At 40.2% G+C, this 15,949-nt stretch overlaps 1 protein-coding gene across 7 annotated transcripts in view; it reads right to left on the reverse strand.

The window, feature by feature from the left end:
* The window catches only part of CACNB2 (calcium voltage-gated channel auxiliary subunit beta 2), a 383,897-nt gene that overhangs the window by 23,342 nt on the left and 344,606 nt on the right, over positions 1-15,949 (reverse strand). For 5 of the 7 annotated variants that reach the window (XM_073581856.1, XM_073581860.1, XM_073581857.1 and 2 more), the window contains 6 exons: positions 15,501-15,623; positions 14,072-14,208; positions 12,206-12,282; positions 9,149-9,282; positions 4,182-4,262; positions 2,283-2,341 (listed from right to left, as the gene is read on the reverse strand). In XM_073581856.1, coding sequence (XP_073437957.1) covers positions 2,283-2,341; positions 4,182-4,262; positions 9,149-9,282; positions 12,206-12,282; positions 14,072-14,208; positions 15,501-15,623 — 611 coding nt within the window. Of the gene's footprint in view, positions 1-2,282; positions 2,342-4,181; positions 4,263-8,983; positions 9,004-9,148; positions 9,283-12,205; positions 12,283-14,071; positions 14,209-15,500; positions 15,624-15,949 lie in introns of all 7 variants that reach the window. The other 2 variants (XM_073581859.1, XM_073581862.1) reach the window with 1 other exon arrangement.

Consider the following 15,949-nt stretch of genomic DNA (forward strand, 5'->3'; position numbering starts at 1 on the left):
AGTGATCTATGTTATTTTTGGGACAATTCCTCTAAGATGATAAAAAGCCTAAATATGTCCACAAACCCAATCAAGATCTATAATGACATCCTATTTTTGGAGTAAGAAGAAATATTTATGAAATTGCATAAATCCCAATTCCTCAATATATTGTAATTAGCAGAACTGTTCTTCTGATCAGCAGGAAATCCCAAAACAGAGAGGGGTGCTTATATTTCCCCCACGGTTTCTCTTAACAGATGAGACAGGAGTTATAGATGGTCGTATACAGGCTGCAGACTGCTGACAACGGTGGAATACACAGACTGCCGCCTCCTGTTTTCAGATCTCCCCCTCTGATGGAAGTGATTTTGATAATAACATTTTATTATAGCCCATCTGCGCCCAAAGCTCGAAGCTGCTTTTGTTTTAACTCTGTGCGCTGCTTGCCTCTCCCTAGGTCACCATACTACACTTCTGATCTCATATGTTCTCCGGTAACTGGGTGCAGGCAATACTTCCAGTGGCTATTTCATTATTCTTCAGTCATCCCAAATATAAACATTTTTTGTACTATATTTTATGACCTTATTTTCATTCTTTCTCTTCCAAATACGCTCTGCTTGTGCTCCTTTAGAGGCTCCTTTCAACTGCTGCTCAGACTACATCTGCACAATGCATTCAAACAGTCTGCGTACGGGACTTTTCCTATCCGAGGATGGGGCACAGAGAAGCTCAAATTGGAAAAGTCCCATACACAGACTGTATGAGTATAATGTACAGATCTTGCTGAGCAGCAGTTGAAAGCAGTGTATAAAGAAGTATAAAACAGGACACTGACACAGTACTACAGTGTAGTGTTTGAGGGAAAAAAAAGTAATGAAGTATATTAGAAAATTCATAACTTTGCAATGCCTGGAGGATAATTTAAAAAAAAGGACATTAACTCTTTAACCCATAAGCTGCCACAGTCGATAGCAACTAAGCGGTTCAATAAGATAGGCATGGGACTGCTGCAGCCAATCAAGGTAGGACAAGAACTACAGAGCCAGTTTCTGTGCTTCCTGCTTTGTCTCAAAATGGACATGTGACCACTGCAGTCAAACAATAGACCAATAATATTGTCTGCAGCATTCACACGCCAATCAAGGTAGGACAAGAACTACAGAGCCAGCTTCTGTGCTTGCTGCTTTGCCTCTAGATGGACATGTGACCACTGCAGTCAAACAAAAGGCCAATGGTGGGACAAGAACTGCAGAGCCAGTCTCTGTGCTTCCTGCTTTGTCTACATGGGTATGTGACCGCTGCTGCCAATCACTAGTTGTAGCTGTGATCTTTTGGTCACTGCTGCAGCAAGTGAAAGAAGAGAATTATTTCTTTTAGTATTTTACATCATTTGAAGTTATTGTTTTTTTTTTTTAATTTAGGTGTCCGGAGAACCGTTTTAAAGATGAACCTACATTTTACGGATGAAGGCTTTCCTTTCTGGCTGCCCAACAAGTATTTTCTACTTGATGTTGTCCAGATCAGTCCAGCAGCGGCTGAAAGCATGGCTGCTATTCCAAATCCTAGGGGAATGTAATTATCCAGCGGAAAAAAATCCGACAAATTATAACCACTATTGCGACCAACCTATATTTTTCTGTGTGAACATATGAACCCAGATCTCATCATGGACTTATGAGACTCTTAAGTGAAGCAATACATCACCTCGACATATTATATGCTGTTGGAGGGGATGACGTATAAGGTTTATACATCATTCCTTTTGCATATTTTTCACTAAGTATATAAAAAGCATTAACATAGTAACACGTCTTTTATCCAGGAACAGCGCCACCGTTGTTTATAGTCTCTGTCTGGTACTGCAGCTCAGCTTTATTTCACTTGAGTAGATCTAAGCTGCAATACCAGACACTGCCATAGAAAAGAGTGGCGCTGTTTGAAGACAAAAAAAAGGCAAAACCTTATCAAATATACAGCACCAGAGTAACTAGTTTCATCACAATACACATTTTTTGTCATAACGGTTTTTTCACCCCAACTAACAGAATTTGGCTATCTCACATTTCTGTTTATTATTTCCACATAGTTGTAGGAAATTAGGTCTTCTTTTCTGACGTTTCCCCGTTGCAATCTTTAAATCAGGCCTCAATTTAAAAAAAAAAAAAGAACTAAAAAAATGTAAAAAAAATATACAAAACAAGTAAAATCTAATAGGCAAAGTAAAAGATAATAAGCAAGTCTAAAAAGTTTGTGCCAATGCGTTCCACTCCTCTCCCACAAGGCATTCTACAACTTACCTTCCTTCAAATCTGTGTTTTAGAAAGTCAAATAATGCTTTCTGCATCATATCTGTCACCTAGAAGTTAAAAAAAACATATGTTAGTACTCCCAGGGTCACAGTAGTACAGCTAGAATATTACAAAATGAATGGGCCCAACCACTGATATACATTTCTGCGTCTTGTTTATTCACTCTTGGTATGTACAGTCATGGTCAAAAGTGTTGGCACCCTTGAAACTGTTCCAGAAAATGAAGTTCTTCTTCCAGAAACTTACCGCAATTACATATATTTTGTTATACACGCTTAATTTCCTTTGTGTGTGGAACAATACCAAGAGACCTTGATGTTCCTTTGACCACGGTGCGCAAAATAATCAAGAAGTTTACAACCAATGGCACTGTAGTTAATCTCCCTGGATGTGGATGGCAAAGAAACATTGATGAAAGGTTGCAATGCAGGATAGTCTGGATAGTGGATAAGCAGCCCCAATCAAGTTCCAAAGAAATTCAAGCTGTCCTGCAGGCTCAGGGTGCATCGGTGTCAGCGCGAACCATCTGTCGATGTATGAATTAAATTACATGCTATGGCAGGAGACCCAGGAGGACCTCACTGCGGACACAGAGACATAAAAAAAGCTAGACTGCAGTTTGCCAAAATGTACACGAGTAAGCCAACATCCTACCGGGAAAGAGTCTTGTGAACAGCTGGGACCAAGATACAGCTTTTTGGTAAAGCATATCATTCTACCATTTACCAAAAACGTAATGATGCCTACAAAGAAGAGATCACAGTACCTACAGTCAAATATAGTGGAGGTTCAAAAGATGTTTTGGGGTTGTTTTGATGCCTCTGGATCGCAATGTAATGTCCAGTGTCAAAAAGCTGGGTTTGCATCTCAGGTCATGGGTCTTCCAGCAGGACAAAGAACCCAAACATACTTCAAGAGGAAAAATCCAGTGAGGAAGCAGGTAAGTAAAATGTCCAATTTTATTGAAAAAATAAATCACATTCATAAAAATATGGTAAGTGCGGTTCTGGTCACAGTGAATACAATCGAAGCGTTTCAGCTCCGATGAGCCTTATCCATGGTTGTTGCTTCCACACTGGATTTTTCCTCTTTATTTGCCTCAGCCGGATCACAGGCATCAGCGGTGAGCTGACTCTCATTTTCCCCTTCTCCACTTGCTTCCAACATACTTCAAGAAGCCCCCAGAAATGGATGGAAACAAAGCCCAGGAGAGTTCTGAAGTGGCAGCAAAGACTTCAGATCTAAATCCCAAAGACACCTGAGAAGAGATCCTAAAATTGCTGTTGGGAGAAGGCGCCTTCAACCATGAGAGACCGGGAGCAGTTTGCAATAGAAGAGTGCTCCAAAATTCCAGTTGAGAGTTGTAAGAAGCTTGTTGATGGTTATAGGAAGCGATTGATTGCAGTTATTTATTCCAAAGAGTGTGCAACCAAATATTAAGCTAAGGGTGCCAACAATTTTGTCCGACCTATTTTAGTAGTTTTGTGTGAAACTATATCCAATTTGCCTTTTTTCTCTTTTTTTTCCTGTTGTTCCAATACACACAAAGGAAATAAATGTGTATAACAAAACATGTGTCGTTGTGATAATTTTCTGGTAGAAATACTCCATTTTCTGGAACAGTTTCGAGGGTGCCAACACTTTCGGCCATGACTGTATATATACATATGGTTCAATTTAACCTGTATTTACCGATAATGGTGAAAGGTCCCAAAATGACCCGCAAATCTGATCGTGTGGGTCAGGTACTTTTCTGATGGCAGTCCTGACTACTCCTTGGCAGCGCAATCATACTATTCCCGGCAGGCAGGATACTGGGCAAACGTTTTATGAAGCAGTATCTCACATCATGTTATTCTCTGCTTTAACCTATTTTCCCTTTCTTACCTCGTATCCTTTCAAAGAAGGCCCCACCAGGACTACGGGTCTCATAGAAGGCACTACATCATAAGGAGGAATGTGCTCGGTCTGTACAAAAACGGAAAGAAGGCAACAAGAACACAAGATTAAAATAAGAAGAGAATATTAATTCCAGTAATCTGGCGTCTGTCATCTAGTAAAATGTTTCCAACCTTCCAGATATTCAAAATAAAAAAGAATGAGATAATAAAACCAATCCCCAGACCCCTCTGATGTTTAGGTTATGTTTTATCTTATTTTACGTTGATTTGTCTTAGTTCCACCTACATTTATATCGGTTTCTACCATCATCTGATGATCCTGAACGTTTGAAATAAAAAAAGGTAGAAAATCCAATTTGTCTTCCTCCTCCCTGGCCGTAAGGTTATGTTCTCACAATGAGTTTTTGATGTTGCGTATTTTCGAAAAAACTCAAGTAACCGATTATACTTAAATGGTGCAATATCCAAAACTCACCGAAAAACTCATGGTGGGAATGTAGTCTAAGATTGTAAGATTTTGTCTGCATGCTTCTATCCCATTCATCTATTGGGAGCGTTCAGAAAGTCATTCACACGGTGCAGAAATCCGTTCCAAGCCCTGCCTTCTTCTTAAGAGTCTGAACAACCCCTTTAAGAACGTTCTATAAATAAATGAATTTAAAGCTTTGTCCCTATGGCATAATTTATGGGCCGACCACTGGTAACCCTGCTGAGCCTGAGAATGGCGCTTTATGGAGTCACCTCTGAACGAAACGGTGAATCGATTAAGCCAATCTACGCTCCATTCATTCTCTATTGGACTCCTGGAAATGGCAAATATAGTACTTAACAATTAGTGATGAGCGAACGTGCTGGGATAAGGTGTTATCTGAGCATGCCCATGTGCTAACCGAGTGTCTTCAGCGTGCTTGAAAAAAAAAGTTTGAGTCCCCGCACCTGCATGTCTCACGGCTGTTCAACATCCGCAAAACATGTATGGATTGCCTAACAAACAGGTGATCCCATTATTTGTTGCGGCTGTCTAACAGCCACGAGACATGCAGCTGCGGGGACTCGAACATATTTTTCGAACACGCCGAAGACACTCTGTTAGCACCCGAGCTTGCTCAGATAACATCTTATGCCAGCACGCTCTCTCATCAGTAATAGCTATCTCTAGCAGTCCCATAGAGAATGAATGATGTGGAGGTGTACCTAGTGGATTTCCGCTCCATTCAGACAAGGTTCTCCAGAGCCTTGGGTTTTAGGATCTGTGAAAGTCCCAATGGCTGGACGTCCAGCGATCAATGAATTATCCCTTATTATATCAATAACGGATAAGTTAATACTTTGGTACAAACACTTTGATTAATTAATTTGCTAATATCGACAGTAACTATAAATAGAGATGAGCGAACCCCTGGATGTACGGGTTCGATGAACAGTTAAAAAAAGGTTCGGTTACCAGAACAGTACCAGAGTCACTTGAATGAGCAGACAGAACAATTGGCAGGTGAGGGATATGGTTGCTTTTTATTTATTTATTACAGCAGAAGTTGGCTTCGGTGGAATAGGCGTTAGGTGAGAATAACCGTTTGTTATTTTTAAATAAAAAAGCAAGAGTGTGCTTTGTTTTATTTCAAATAAAGGACTTTATTCTGGCTGTGTGTTTATTTACTATACAACTATAGGATTAGTAATGGATACGTGTCTTATAGACGCCTCTCCATTACTAATCCATGGGCTTGATGTCACCCGACAATACAAAGGCGACATCAACCCCACAAATATGAACCCCAATAGCAACCGCTACAGGGCAAGTGGAAAGAGCCTGGCAAAGCGCCAGAATTGGGGCATCTAATAGATGTGCCTTTTTTGGGCAGCTGTGGGCTGCTATTTTTAGGCCTGGGTTGGCAATATTCACAGCCCCTTACCAGTATTAGAATATTAGTCCCTTTCCCTGGTCTGCTTTAGCTTGGCTGGTTGTCAAAAATGGAGGGGGATCACACTCTTTTCTTTTAAATTATTAATTTAAATAATTTAAAAAAATTGGCATGGCGACCCCTCTATTCTTGATAACCAGCCTTGCTGAGGCTGACAGCTGAGGGTTGCACATGCAGCTGTCAGCTTTTCCTGGCTGGTTATCAATAATACTGGGGAACCCATGCCGTTTTTAAAAAATAATGTATTTAGAGTGCAGGTGCAGGCTGGTGAATACTCCCATCAGCTGTGCCTGCTATCATTCGTAGGTTGATGGGAGTAGTAGTCCCATCAACTGATGCCAGTGACCGAAGGTAAACTTTTTATCTCCGATCACAGCTGCGGGCTCACCCTGTTATTTGACAACTTGTGTACCGCGGCTGTCGGACTAGCGGCAACGATTTACCGTAGTAGACTCTGATCATCTGGCGCCTTCTGATCTGCGGTAAGATATTTACCGTGGGTCACAGTCACATCTGCAGAGTCACGCTGACATCTGACAGCGTGACCCCGCAGCGCTGTGACCGACGGTAACGATATTAGCGGCGGTAACGCTGCCGCCGTTCAGAACAGTTGGTAGGATCACAGCCTTAGTGGAAACTCGATCATTTCCCGAATTTTGTGGAAAATGCTCGGAAATCCGAACACGACTCCGAATGTGCTACGCTCATGCCAACTTTGAGATTGGTGATCGTTTTCCGAACAAGTTCGCTCATCTCTATTTATAAACTGTTGATCAAAAGTTTAGGAAAGCGGTTAACGTAAAGGGTATTAAAATTACCTATTGTTTAATTCAGGGTCTTGTGTTAAATGTATTATTATTACTATTATTTTGGAAATGTTTTTTCCATATAACAATCTATATTAAAATTAAGTTAGACATTTTTACACTGACCTCGGGCTTTTTTTTTAGACTAACTGCCTGTTAGTTCAGGAAACAATACATATACATTAGCAACAAGGAACAGACTTTGACCCTACCTTTTGTATTGAAGCATCTAATGAGCGTGTGCAAGGGTGATTGTGAAGGGAGGGGGAGGAGGTGAGCTGTGCCATTGCCTAGTGTGGTTAGTAAATCCTGTGTTATCAGCTGTGTATAGAGGTGTTATCAGTCATGATTACACCTCTATATGGCTTTAATAGATAGTATATGGGGAGAGGGGTGTAAACCACGTTCAGACACTCTAGAGGAGACTTATTATTTCCTGTTAGAAAGAAGGGATTGGGCATTTTAAAATCCAACAAGACTGACATTGCTTTCCTACAACATCTACTGTTGGGCAATCGTTTTGACTATTTCAGTGACGACCTGCAGAATTTTGAATCCAGCTCTGGAGTATAATAAAGAGCAGCGCTAGACAAGTAATGCAATGTATTTACAAAGTCACTCAACAATTATGTGCATTATTTGTAGACATATACAGTAGAAATCATTTATAACAGTAACACTGCGTGTATTCTACTTCAATAAAGCATCCACACGATTTTACAATCCCATAGTTAATACAGAAAACCCAGTGTTAGAATGATTGAAAAGAAACTTTTCACAGGTAATTTTTCACATTTTGTTGACATTTTTTCACACTTTTAGTACTGTTACATTATACAACAATGAATGTGAGACAGACACACAGAAGACGTCGGCAGAAGATGTATATAAAGCACATAAAGCAACAAAAGCCAACTGCAAAGACTGAAAATTATTGGAAAAGGCCTGAACTAACTTTCTATTGCTTTAAAATGTTTTTTTTTTTTTAATGTGTGTATAGTATCTGTATGATTAATCTAGCCTACTGCATATGGGATGTATTTGGCAGGGTGTTCTAGTAAAGTTGTATACTCTCAAGGTGTCTTTTAAGCAGCGCAGAGCTGTGCTGTCTCCTTACAGTCTCCTCACTTCCCGCCTTCTGGTAGGGCGGGCTCTCTCCTTGAGAAACCGCCCTGGTGACTAGTAGAACTATAAAGCTCAGCACAAGTTCTGCTGTAATACATTCGGTTATCAGTGGTCGGGAGTCTACATTTATATAACTAATTTACATATAGAGATAATAGGGGATTTGAACAAACACATGGCTCAGGAAAGTGAGAGCCATGATTAGAAGACCTGATCTGAAAGCAGACAATGGTGGAGACTGATGATTTTGCAAGATTTATAACAGCAACTTGTCAGGAGCTTAGAGGGAGGTGAGTAGCTAAATGTTATTTTGAAATCAATGGGCTGGAGAGAGCTGTCTGGTATGCTAGGAGTTAAACCCTCTCCTGGCATGTAACTACTGCCTACTCTGGGCCAGGGTATAGGCAGTTACTAGTGGCCGAGCTCCATGGAAACAAGCTGTACCCAATGACAGATAAAAGCTCTCATTTCAGGAGAATGACAGCAAATAGAAAAGGCAAGTCAATTGTAAACTTGTCTATTTTCATGCTGTCAAACTAATTAATCGATTTAATAATTTGATATTAATAAACTAAGGTATATATAATTTTTCCTATTATTAGGAGGAGCTCTTTGTCTTTTTTTTTTTTTCGCTCAGGTCACATCAAAGTTAACTGTGTGGGGGAAATAGCCTATAAACGCCAGAAGAAAAGCACATTTTCTAATGAAACCTAAATTACTTTTAGCCCCAAATATATGCATTAAAGTTAAAAAAAATAAAATAAAAAATTGTCCCCAAAATTGGCCAACCCAGACCATCAAGAATATTTGATACTAACCCAACCCACCCTAGACTACCGGAGATTTACAACGGCTATCTTCTCTATCTTTTGGCACTGCCGGGGGGCAGGTATGGATCCTTCTGCTTCATAAACTCTACGTCTAGGTAAACTTACCGATTTTTGCTTCTGTTTAGCTACAAGCAGCATGAAAAGGAAACAGAGAACAACAAGGCATGCGTGTTATTGACATCTCGAGAGACAAAGACGTTAAACAAGACTTGAAATGTGGCGCGTGGCAGCCGTACAGATGGTGCGCGTCCGGCCCGAGCTGGCGGTTACCTTCTTAAAAAAAGGCATTCTTTTCTCTTTCATGTGGGGTGACGTTAAACTGTTTACACTGGGTTTAGGGGAGCGATGATTTGCTGGAATTTCAATCTCTTCTGCCTCTAAGCCAGTGGCATCTAAGTCTATAGCTACATACAGACAAATTTACGTATGGTTATCAGATGGAGAAGAAAAATGCAGTCACACATAATATCATCTGGAAAGGAAGGCTCGAGTCAAGGCACACGAGCAAAAGACAATTAGGCTACTACTGGGGATTTGTTTGAGCCAAACTTTGATTTTCTTAACCGAAATCGAGGGTGGTCCAACCCTTAGGACCCAACACTGTTCAGCAGAAAGGAGGCATCGTGGGCGGGAATACAGCACAGACACAAAGGCTTTAGGACTATAGTACCCGGGACAGCCACACTCTTATGTATGGCGCTGTTCTTGTAGTCATTCTACCGATCGTCGAGGTCCAGGTGGTGGCACCTTATCTTCCCACCAGGATAGGTCTATGTGGTCATAAGCGTGGCCACCTCCAGAGATTCATAGAAAAGGAATGAAGCGCAAGTGTGCATGAGTGGCCACTGCTCCATTCTCTTTCTTGGTATGAGTGGGTTACCAGAGAGAGGATCCCCCAATAATCAGCGAGTTATAATCTATCCTATGTATAGGTCATAACTCTCAGTGTGGTAAACAACCATTTAAACAGAATCTGTAAGCATCTGATGCAGGGACAGAGACACGGATTCCAGGGATGTGCCACTTGCTCAGTAGCTTGCTGCAGTTTCAACACAATCAGTATTTTATCAGCAGGAGGTTACCACTGCAGGACTAGATGTCATGTGCCAGGCAGGCCAGCTAATCAGTATAACCTCGCCCCAACCACTGATTGGCAGTTTGCTGACAATCTACAGCGCAGTGTACACAGGAAGCTGCCAAACAATCTGTGGTGTGGGCGGAGGTATACACAGCTCAGCATTCCGGGCACTGCAACATCTACAGCAGAGAAAACAGGGATAAACTTTCTCCAAACAGTCCAGTAAGTGACACATCGCTGGAATCAGGCTCTCTGCCCCTACATTATGCTGCTCTCAGATTAAATAGTGAAAATCTGCTGAGATATTCCCTTTAAGGACAGATCATCAATGTCTGACTCCTGCAAATCCCAATTAAAGAATTTTTCTCATTGACAGTTTTCATTTACATGTATAAGCTTCCATATAGACACAATCCGTACATTGATTTTCATGCACATATGCACCTTTATGCCAGACTTTATGGGAAAGGTCAGCGACCAGAACGTACATTTTTACATTTACAGAGTCAAGAAACATCTAATGAATGTATTGTTTAAACCATATGCCAAAACTGGAATATTCATTAAATTAGATGGATAAAATAATAATAGGACATGGATCTATCAAGCTGAACAACTTTTTTTTCAGTCGTTTACATCTTCAAGTTGAAAAACTATATTTAATTGTGTTAATTACTGTAAATGAATGTAAATCTCAACCTAAACGAATGAAAGCTCAGTTTTACAATCCACAAACAGACTATGGTCCTCAGGGGTGTGGTCTGTGGGGGTGTGGTTTGTGGGGGTGTGCTCTGCGGGGGTGGGATTTCATTCAGCTAACATTGAGATTAATGCCAAGCTTATAGGAAGGAAATTTCACTACTTGTTTAAAAATATAGATGTGTTCTAACATCTATGGATTTTAGGAAATGTCAGATTCTCAGATGCCCATTTTGTGGCCCCAGGCTCTTCTGTATAGAGTAGTAGAGGGTTCATAAGGAAAAACGGACAGGAGAGTACTTTATGGAGCCATGTATAGTCTATGGGGCAAAATACATCAACTTTAGATCTTACAATTGTAGACTGTGAAATTTTGATAAAGTTCAACATTATTATTTTTGGGTTATCACTATATATCACTAATGCAATTTTGCATTTTTAGGAGCGGTTGGGCTGCTTAGGGCCCATATATCGTTCTTTTCTGTATCTGTCAATGTTACTAATATTATTACCATTAAAGTAATCAAATACGCAATGTATGTTACAAGGCCCAAAGAAATTTCCCAGGTTCACATGCCCATATGTTCAAAAATCTACATATACGGTAAATACATCGGGCTTCACATTTAAACAAAATAAAAAGTGTCATTAAAAAAGTCAATGTAATAAATCCTACAAAAGCAGAAAAAAACACCAAAAATGAACCAACAATAAGTCCAAAAATATCAAAAATCAACACAATACCCAAATGAATGGTATTAAACACGGACAAAAGAAATGTTGTTTAATGCCATTTATTTGGGTATTGTCATTAAAAATGACTTAAAGAAAGAAAAAGAAGCTCAGATTGAGAAAAAAAAATAATGCACCCCTTCACCAATAACCAGCAGCTCCCAGTCCCTGATCTGCTTCTCGATCTTGGTCAACACACTATAAACACTTGCTATACAATCCCTGGTGGTTAGGGATGAACGAATCAATTCTAAACTAATCAAATTCATTTAGAATTTTCCAAAATTCAAAGATTCAAGAAAATCTGAGTTTTTGGGTGTTCGATTTATTTGAATCCAGCTAAATGGCACCCAGGTGGATTTTTATGGGATCTCTCCCCGCACTTCTCCCTGTCGCCCAATCTCCCCACCAGTCCTCCTCCGGTCTCCTCTTCGTCGATGCTTCCCTCAATGCACCTTTTTTATACGGCAAATGAGGCTCAATTGATTCGCATTGAATAAACTGGATACAAGTCAAATTTTCTAGCCGAACTTGAAAAAATTAGGCAAATTTTATCTTTGGCAGTTTTGTGCCCAGTGATTGGCAGAGTGGGCATTTCTGTCCTCGTCAAGTGTGTCAAGATGAGACTAAGAACCCCCAGGAACCGAGAGCTGCTGGGTATCAGCAAGGGTGAGTATTACCGTACTTCTTTTTTTATTCTACTCTGACAACGATTAGAAATATTTTATATCCCCCAGGACAACCAACTAAACTAGGAACTAAAAAAAAAAAAAATCCAGCTTAGACAAGCTGGGGCATCGTTAATGAGACCAACTTACCAGATGATGGTGGAGTTGATCTTCTAGAGCTAGGTACCACATCACCCAAACTGGAAGAAGAATTTCCCCCGGTTTTACTATTACACAAAGATAGAATTAGGTCACTTTTCGTAATCCACATTTGCACATAAACATATCATCTCGGCACTAATGAAATGGTAAAATAAAATATTAGTCAATCTCCCCTCCCCTTATTAATACATGAAGTACACAACATTCTTGGGAGTTTTTATTTTGTGCCCTGCGAGATCACATAAAGCTTTGTGGTCTCTTAATATATGAATGAAACTATCTGGCCCTTTAAACCCCTGCCAAAGCCCAAATATCAAAGCGGCCAAAAATAATTTGATCCTAATAGGGGTCTCTGAACTTCCCTAAAACGCGAAGACATTTATTTATGGGAAAAAAAAAAGATCATTTCATAAAAAAAAAATATTATTTACTTAGCGAATCAAAACATACACGCTGCCTATAAGAGTAAGAAATGTCTGCTACGCCAAGAAAAATATACAAGGGACCATGAAAAGCAACTATAACAAGTATAATACATGGTTATATGACATGGCAACCATGTATCGTGTCTATCTAATTGAAAAAAATGTTCCCAAAAAGTGCACAACTTAATGTAACAGGTTGTGCTGATGATCCAACGATCAACCAATCAAGTCAAAGTGTCAGCATGATACAACACATCTATGTCTTTAAAGGAAAGAAAACTTTGTGTATCTTCCATCTCCGAAACCAACACCGTGCCCCCCATTGTCGCATAATATCATTTAATACAATAGCTATAAGGTCATTAGTCTTTGGGTGGAGGGCCAAGGAAATTCAGGGCTGTACAACTATAAGGGCCTTCGCCATTGCTGGGAATTTTGCTATCATCAGATTTCAATCAGCAGCTATCATCTGATTCCAATCAGCTGCTATCATCTGATTCCAATCAGCAGCTATCATCTGATTCCAATCAGCAGCTATCATCCGATTCTAATCAGCAGCTATCATCCGATTCCAATCAGCAGCTATCATCCGAGTCCAATCAGCAGCTATCATTTGATTTCAATCAGCAGCTATCATCTGTTTCCAATCAGCAGCTATCATCTGAGTCCAATCAGCAGCTATCATCTGATTCCAATCAGCAGCTATCATTTGATTCCAAACAGCTATCATCTGATTCCAATCAGCAGCTATCATCCGAGTCCAATCAGCAGCTACCATCTGATTCCAATCAGCAGCTATCATTCGAGTCCAATCAGCAGCTATCCTCTGAGTCCGATCAGCAGCTATCATCCGAGTCCAATCAGCAGCTATCATCCGAGTCCAATCAGCAGCTATCATCCGATTCCAATCAGCAGCTATCATCCGATTCCAATCAGCAGCTATCATCTGATTCCAATCAGCAGCTATCATATGATCTCAATCAGCAGCTATCATCCGATTCCAATCAGCAGCTATCATCTGATTCCAATCAGCAGCTATCATCCGATTCCAATCAGCAGCTATCATCCGATTCCAATCAGCAGCTATCATCCGATTCCAATCAGCAGCTATCCTCTGATTCCAATAAGCAGCTATCATCCGAGTCCAATCAGCAGCTATAATCTGATTCCAATCAGCAGCTATCATTTGATTCCAATCAACAGCTATCATCTGATTCCAATCAGCAGCTATCATCCGAGTCAAATCAGCAGCTATCATCCGATTCCAATCAGCAGCTATCATCTGATTCCAAATCAGCAGCTATTATTTGAAGAATTACATGGTACCATACAGATCATTGTATGCTTGTGGTCCTCCATAGTGGATGGGTTAGGGGAGGTCACACTAGCTGTAAAGGATATAAACTGTCCTTAGAGACCATTTTGATACCTTGTGTAGAATTTCCCCTGTTTTGCCTTTTGTTCATGCTGAAGCCTCATGTTTTCCAGCTTTACTGGACTAGGGATAAATCCTATTTCACAGCCTTCTTTTACCAGCCGACCTATCCACCAGTCATTGTTAAATTTCTGAAAAAAAAAATAAAAAAACGTTTCAAAACTATAAGACATGAACAACACCGAGCCACTGCATATATACCTGTAGTCTGGGTGTTTAGTTTCAGTTAGGGTAACAGGTGTTTTTATTTACTCATTTGTATGCAATATCACCTTTTGGGTGCAGCTTTATATACTTTCACCCTTCTGGTATTTCCTGCTGGTGATAGTCTCATTTGTATTTCCAACCATATTTCTGTAGTTTAAGTCAGTCAGTGAAAGATCAGCTAGGGTTTCTCTCTCTGCTCTCTATGTTCTTTACCCTTTACCCTGCAGCTATCTTTTTTTTTTTTTTAGGAGGTAGGTGACAGTCTTTTAACAGTACGTACTTAATCCTTTATTTTGTATTTCATGGTTTATTTTACCCACGCTGGGATCTCTTTCTATTTCAGCACACTTTCCTTTCTGCAGGTAATTCACACTCTGCTCTGCCCTCTGATTCTTTAGGAGCAACGTGAAGTGCTCGACGGCCTTTCAGGCAACATAGGTCCAAGTTACCATTGTTTAGTCTGTGGTTAGAGCTATCTCTGCTCATGCAGAAACCATTAGGGACTGCGGGGTCAGGATCTCTAGTCTGCTTAGCAACCGTCAGGGTCAGTTGCAGCTTTTAGTTTGTTACCCATTTTCCCAAGAGAGTTGTTACACTATCATAAATTCCAGAAATTTGCGTAGCTGTAGGGGATGAGGAGGCAGCTACTGCGTCTGATGCCCGCTGTGCTGCTAGGCCCCTCTACCACACAAGATGCCTGTATTATATGTGGCAGGTGGTGGCGCTGTTACAGATACCCAGGAGCTTAAAAGGGGTTACTCCCAAAAATATTTATCTATCCAGAGAATTGCGGAGATCTGACCCTTGGGAGAACCAACAAACACACCAACAGGGGACTAGCAACAGTAGTGTGCATGTATGATCACGGCAGTTAGTGGAGCGGTAGTTACTTATCCATTCTACCTCTTCATCCATTTTTGTCATTGAACAGGTTCCAGCAGTCAGACTCCTACAGTACATGATCATATATTTTGTAAATGTTCTTGACGGGATAACCTTTTCATTTGAACATCTGATTCCAGGCATTAAAATTCCATAAATTGTAGTTGATTAAACTAAATACATAGTACAGCAGGTGCGATCCGGCTCATGGAAAATAGGCTATGGTTATAGATAAAGAGTAAATAAAAATAAATGATTTGATATTTCCTCCACGTAAGAGAATATTCCATAACTTCAGACATCAGCAGATATTAGTATTCCAAAATAGTCTCACCTCCTTGACGTGCAAAAAATCTTTAGCCTCAAATGAAACAGCCATTCCTGGAACTGGAACCTCGTCATCATGAGCTGCGCTGTAGCCAACATTCGTCCGTACGGCAAATGCAACCGGCTTGGTCTAGAAAAACAAAATATAACAAGAAGATGCAGAGACATTTAATACAATGAATTCCTCCTGTACAACGTATTAGTCATGTGAAGCCCGAGCTAAGGAACTTTAAGACACATCAGTATAGATTATTTCTTATGGTTTTTACCCTACACTGGACCATTTGCAATGACTTCTAAAATAGGTTAAACCCCTTTAAGTAATTATTTTTCTTATGAAATTTTACAGTGAAAATCTTGTATAAAGTTTAATAAGTTCACGTCTTAGACCATAACTGGAGCTTTGAAATAAAAGGTTTCATCTAAGCTTCATTATTTACCTGCCTGCATTGGCAA

The sequence above is a fragment of the Dendrobates tinctorius genome, unplaced genomic scaffold (genome assembly GCF_039654945.1).
Source record: "Dendrobates tinctorius isolate UK_male_01 unplaced genomic scaffold, ASM3965494v1 ptg000070l, whole genome shotgun sequence".
In the NCBI taxonomy this organism is placed as follows: Eukaryota; Metazoa; Chordata; class Amphibia; order Anura; family Dendrobatidae; genus Dendrobates; species Dendrobates tinctorius.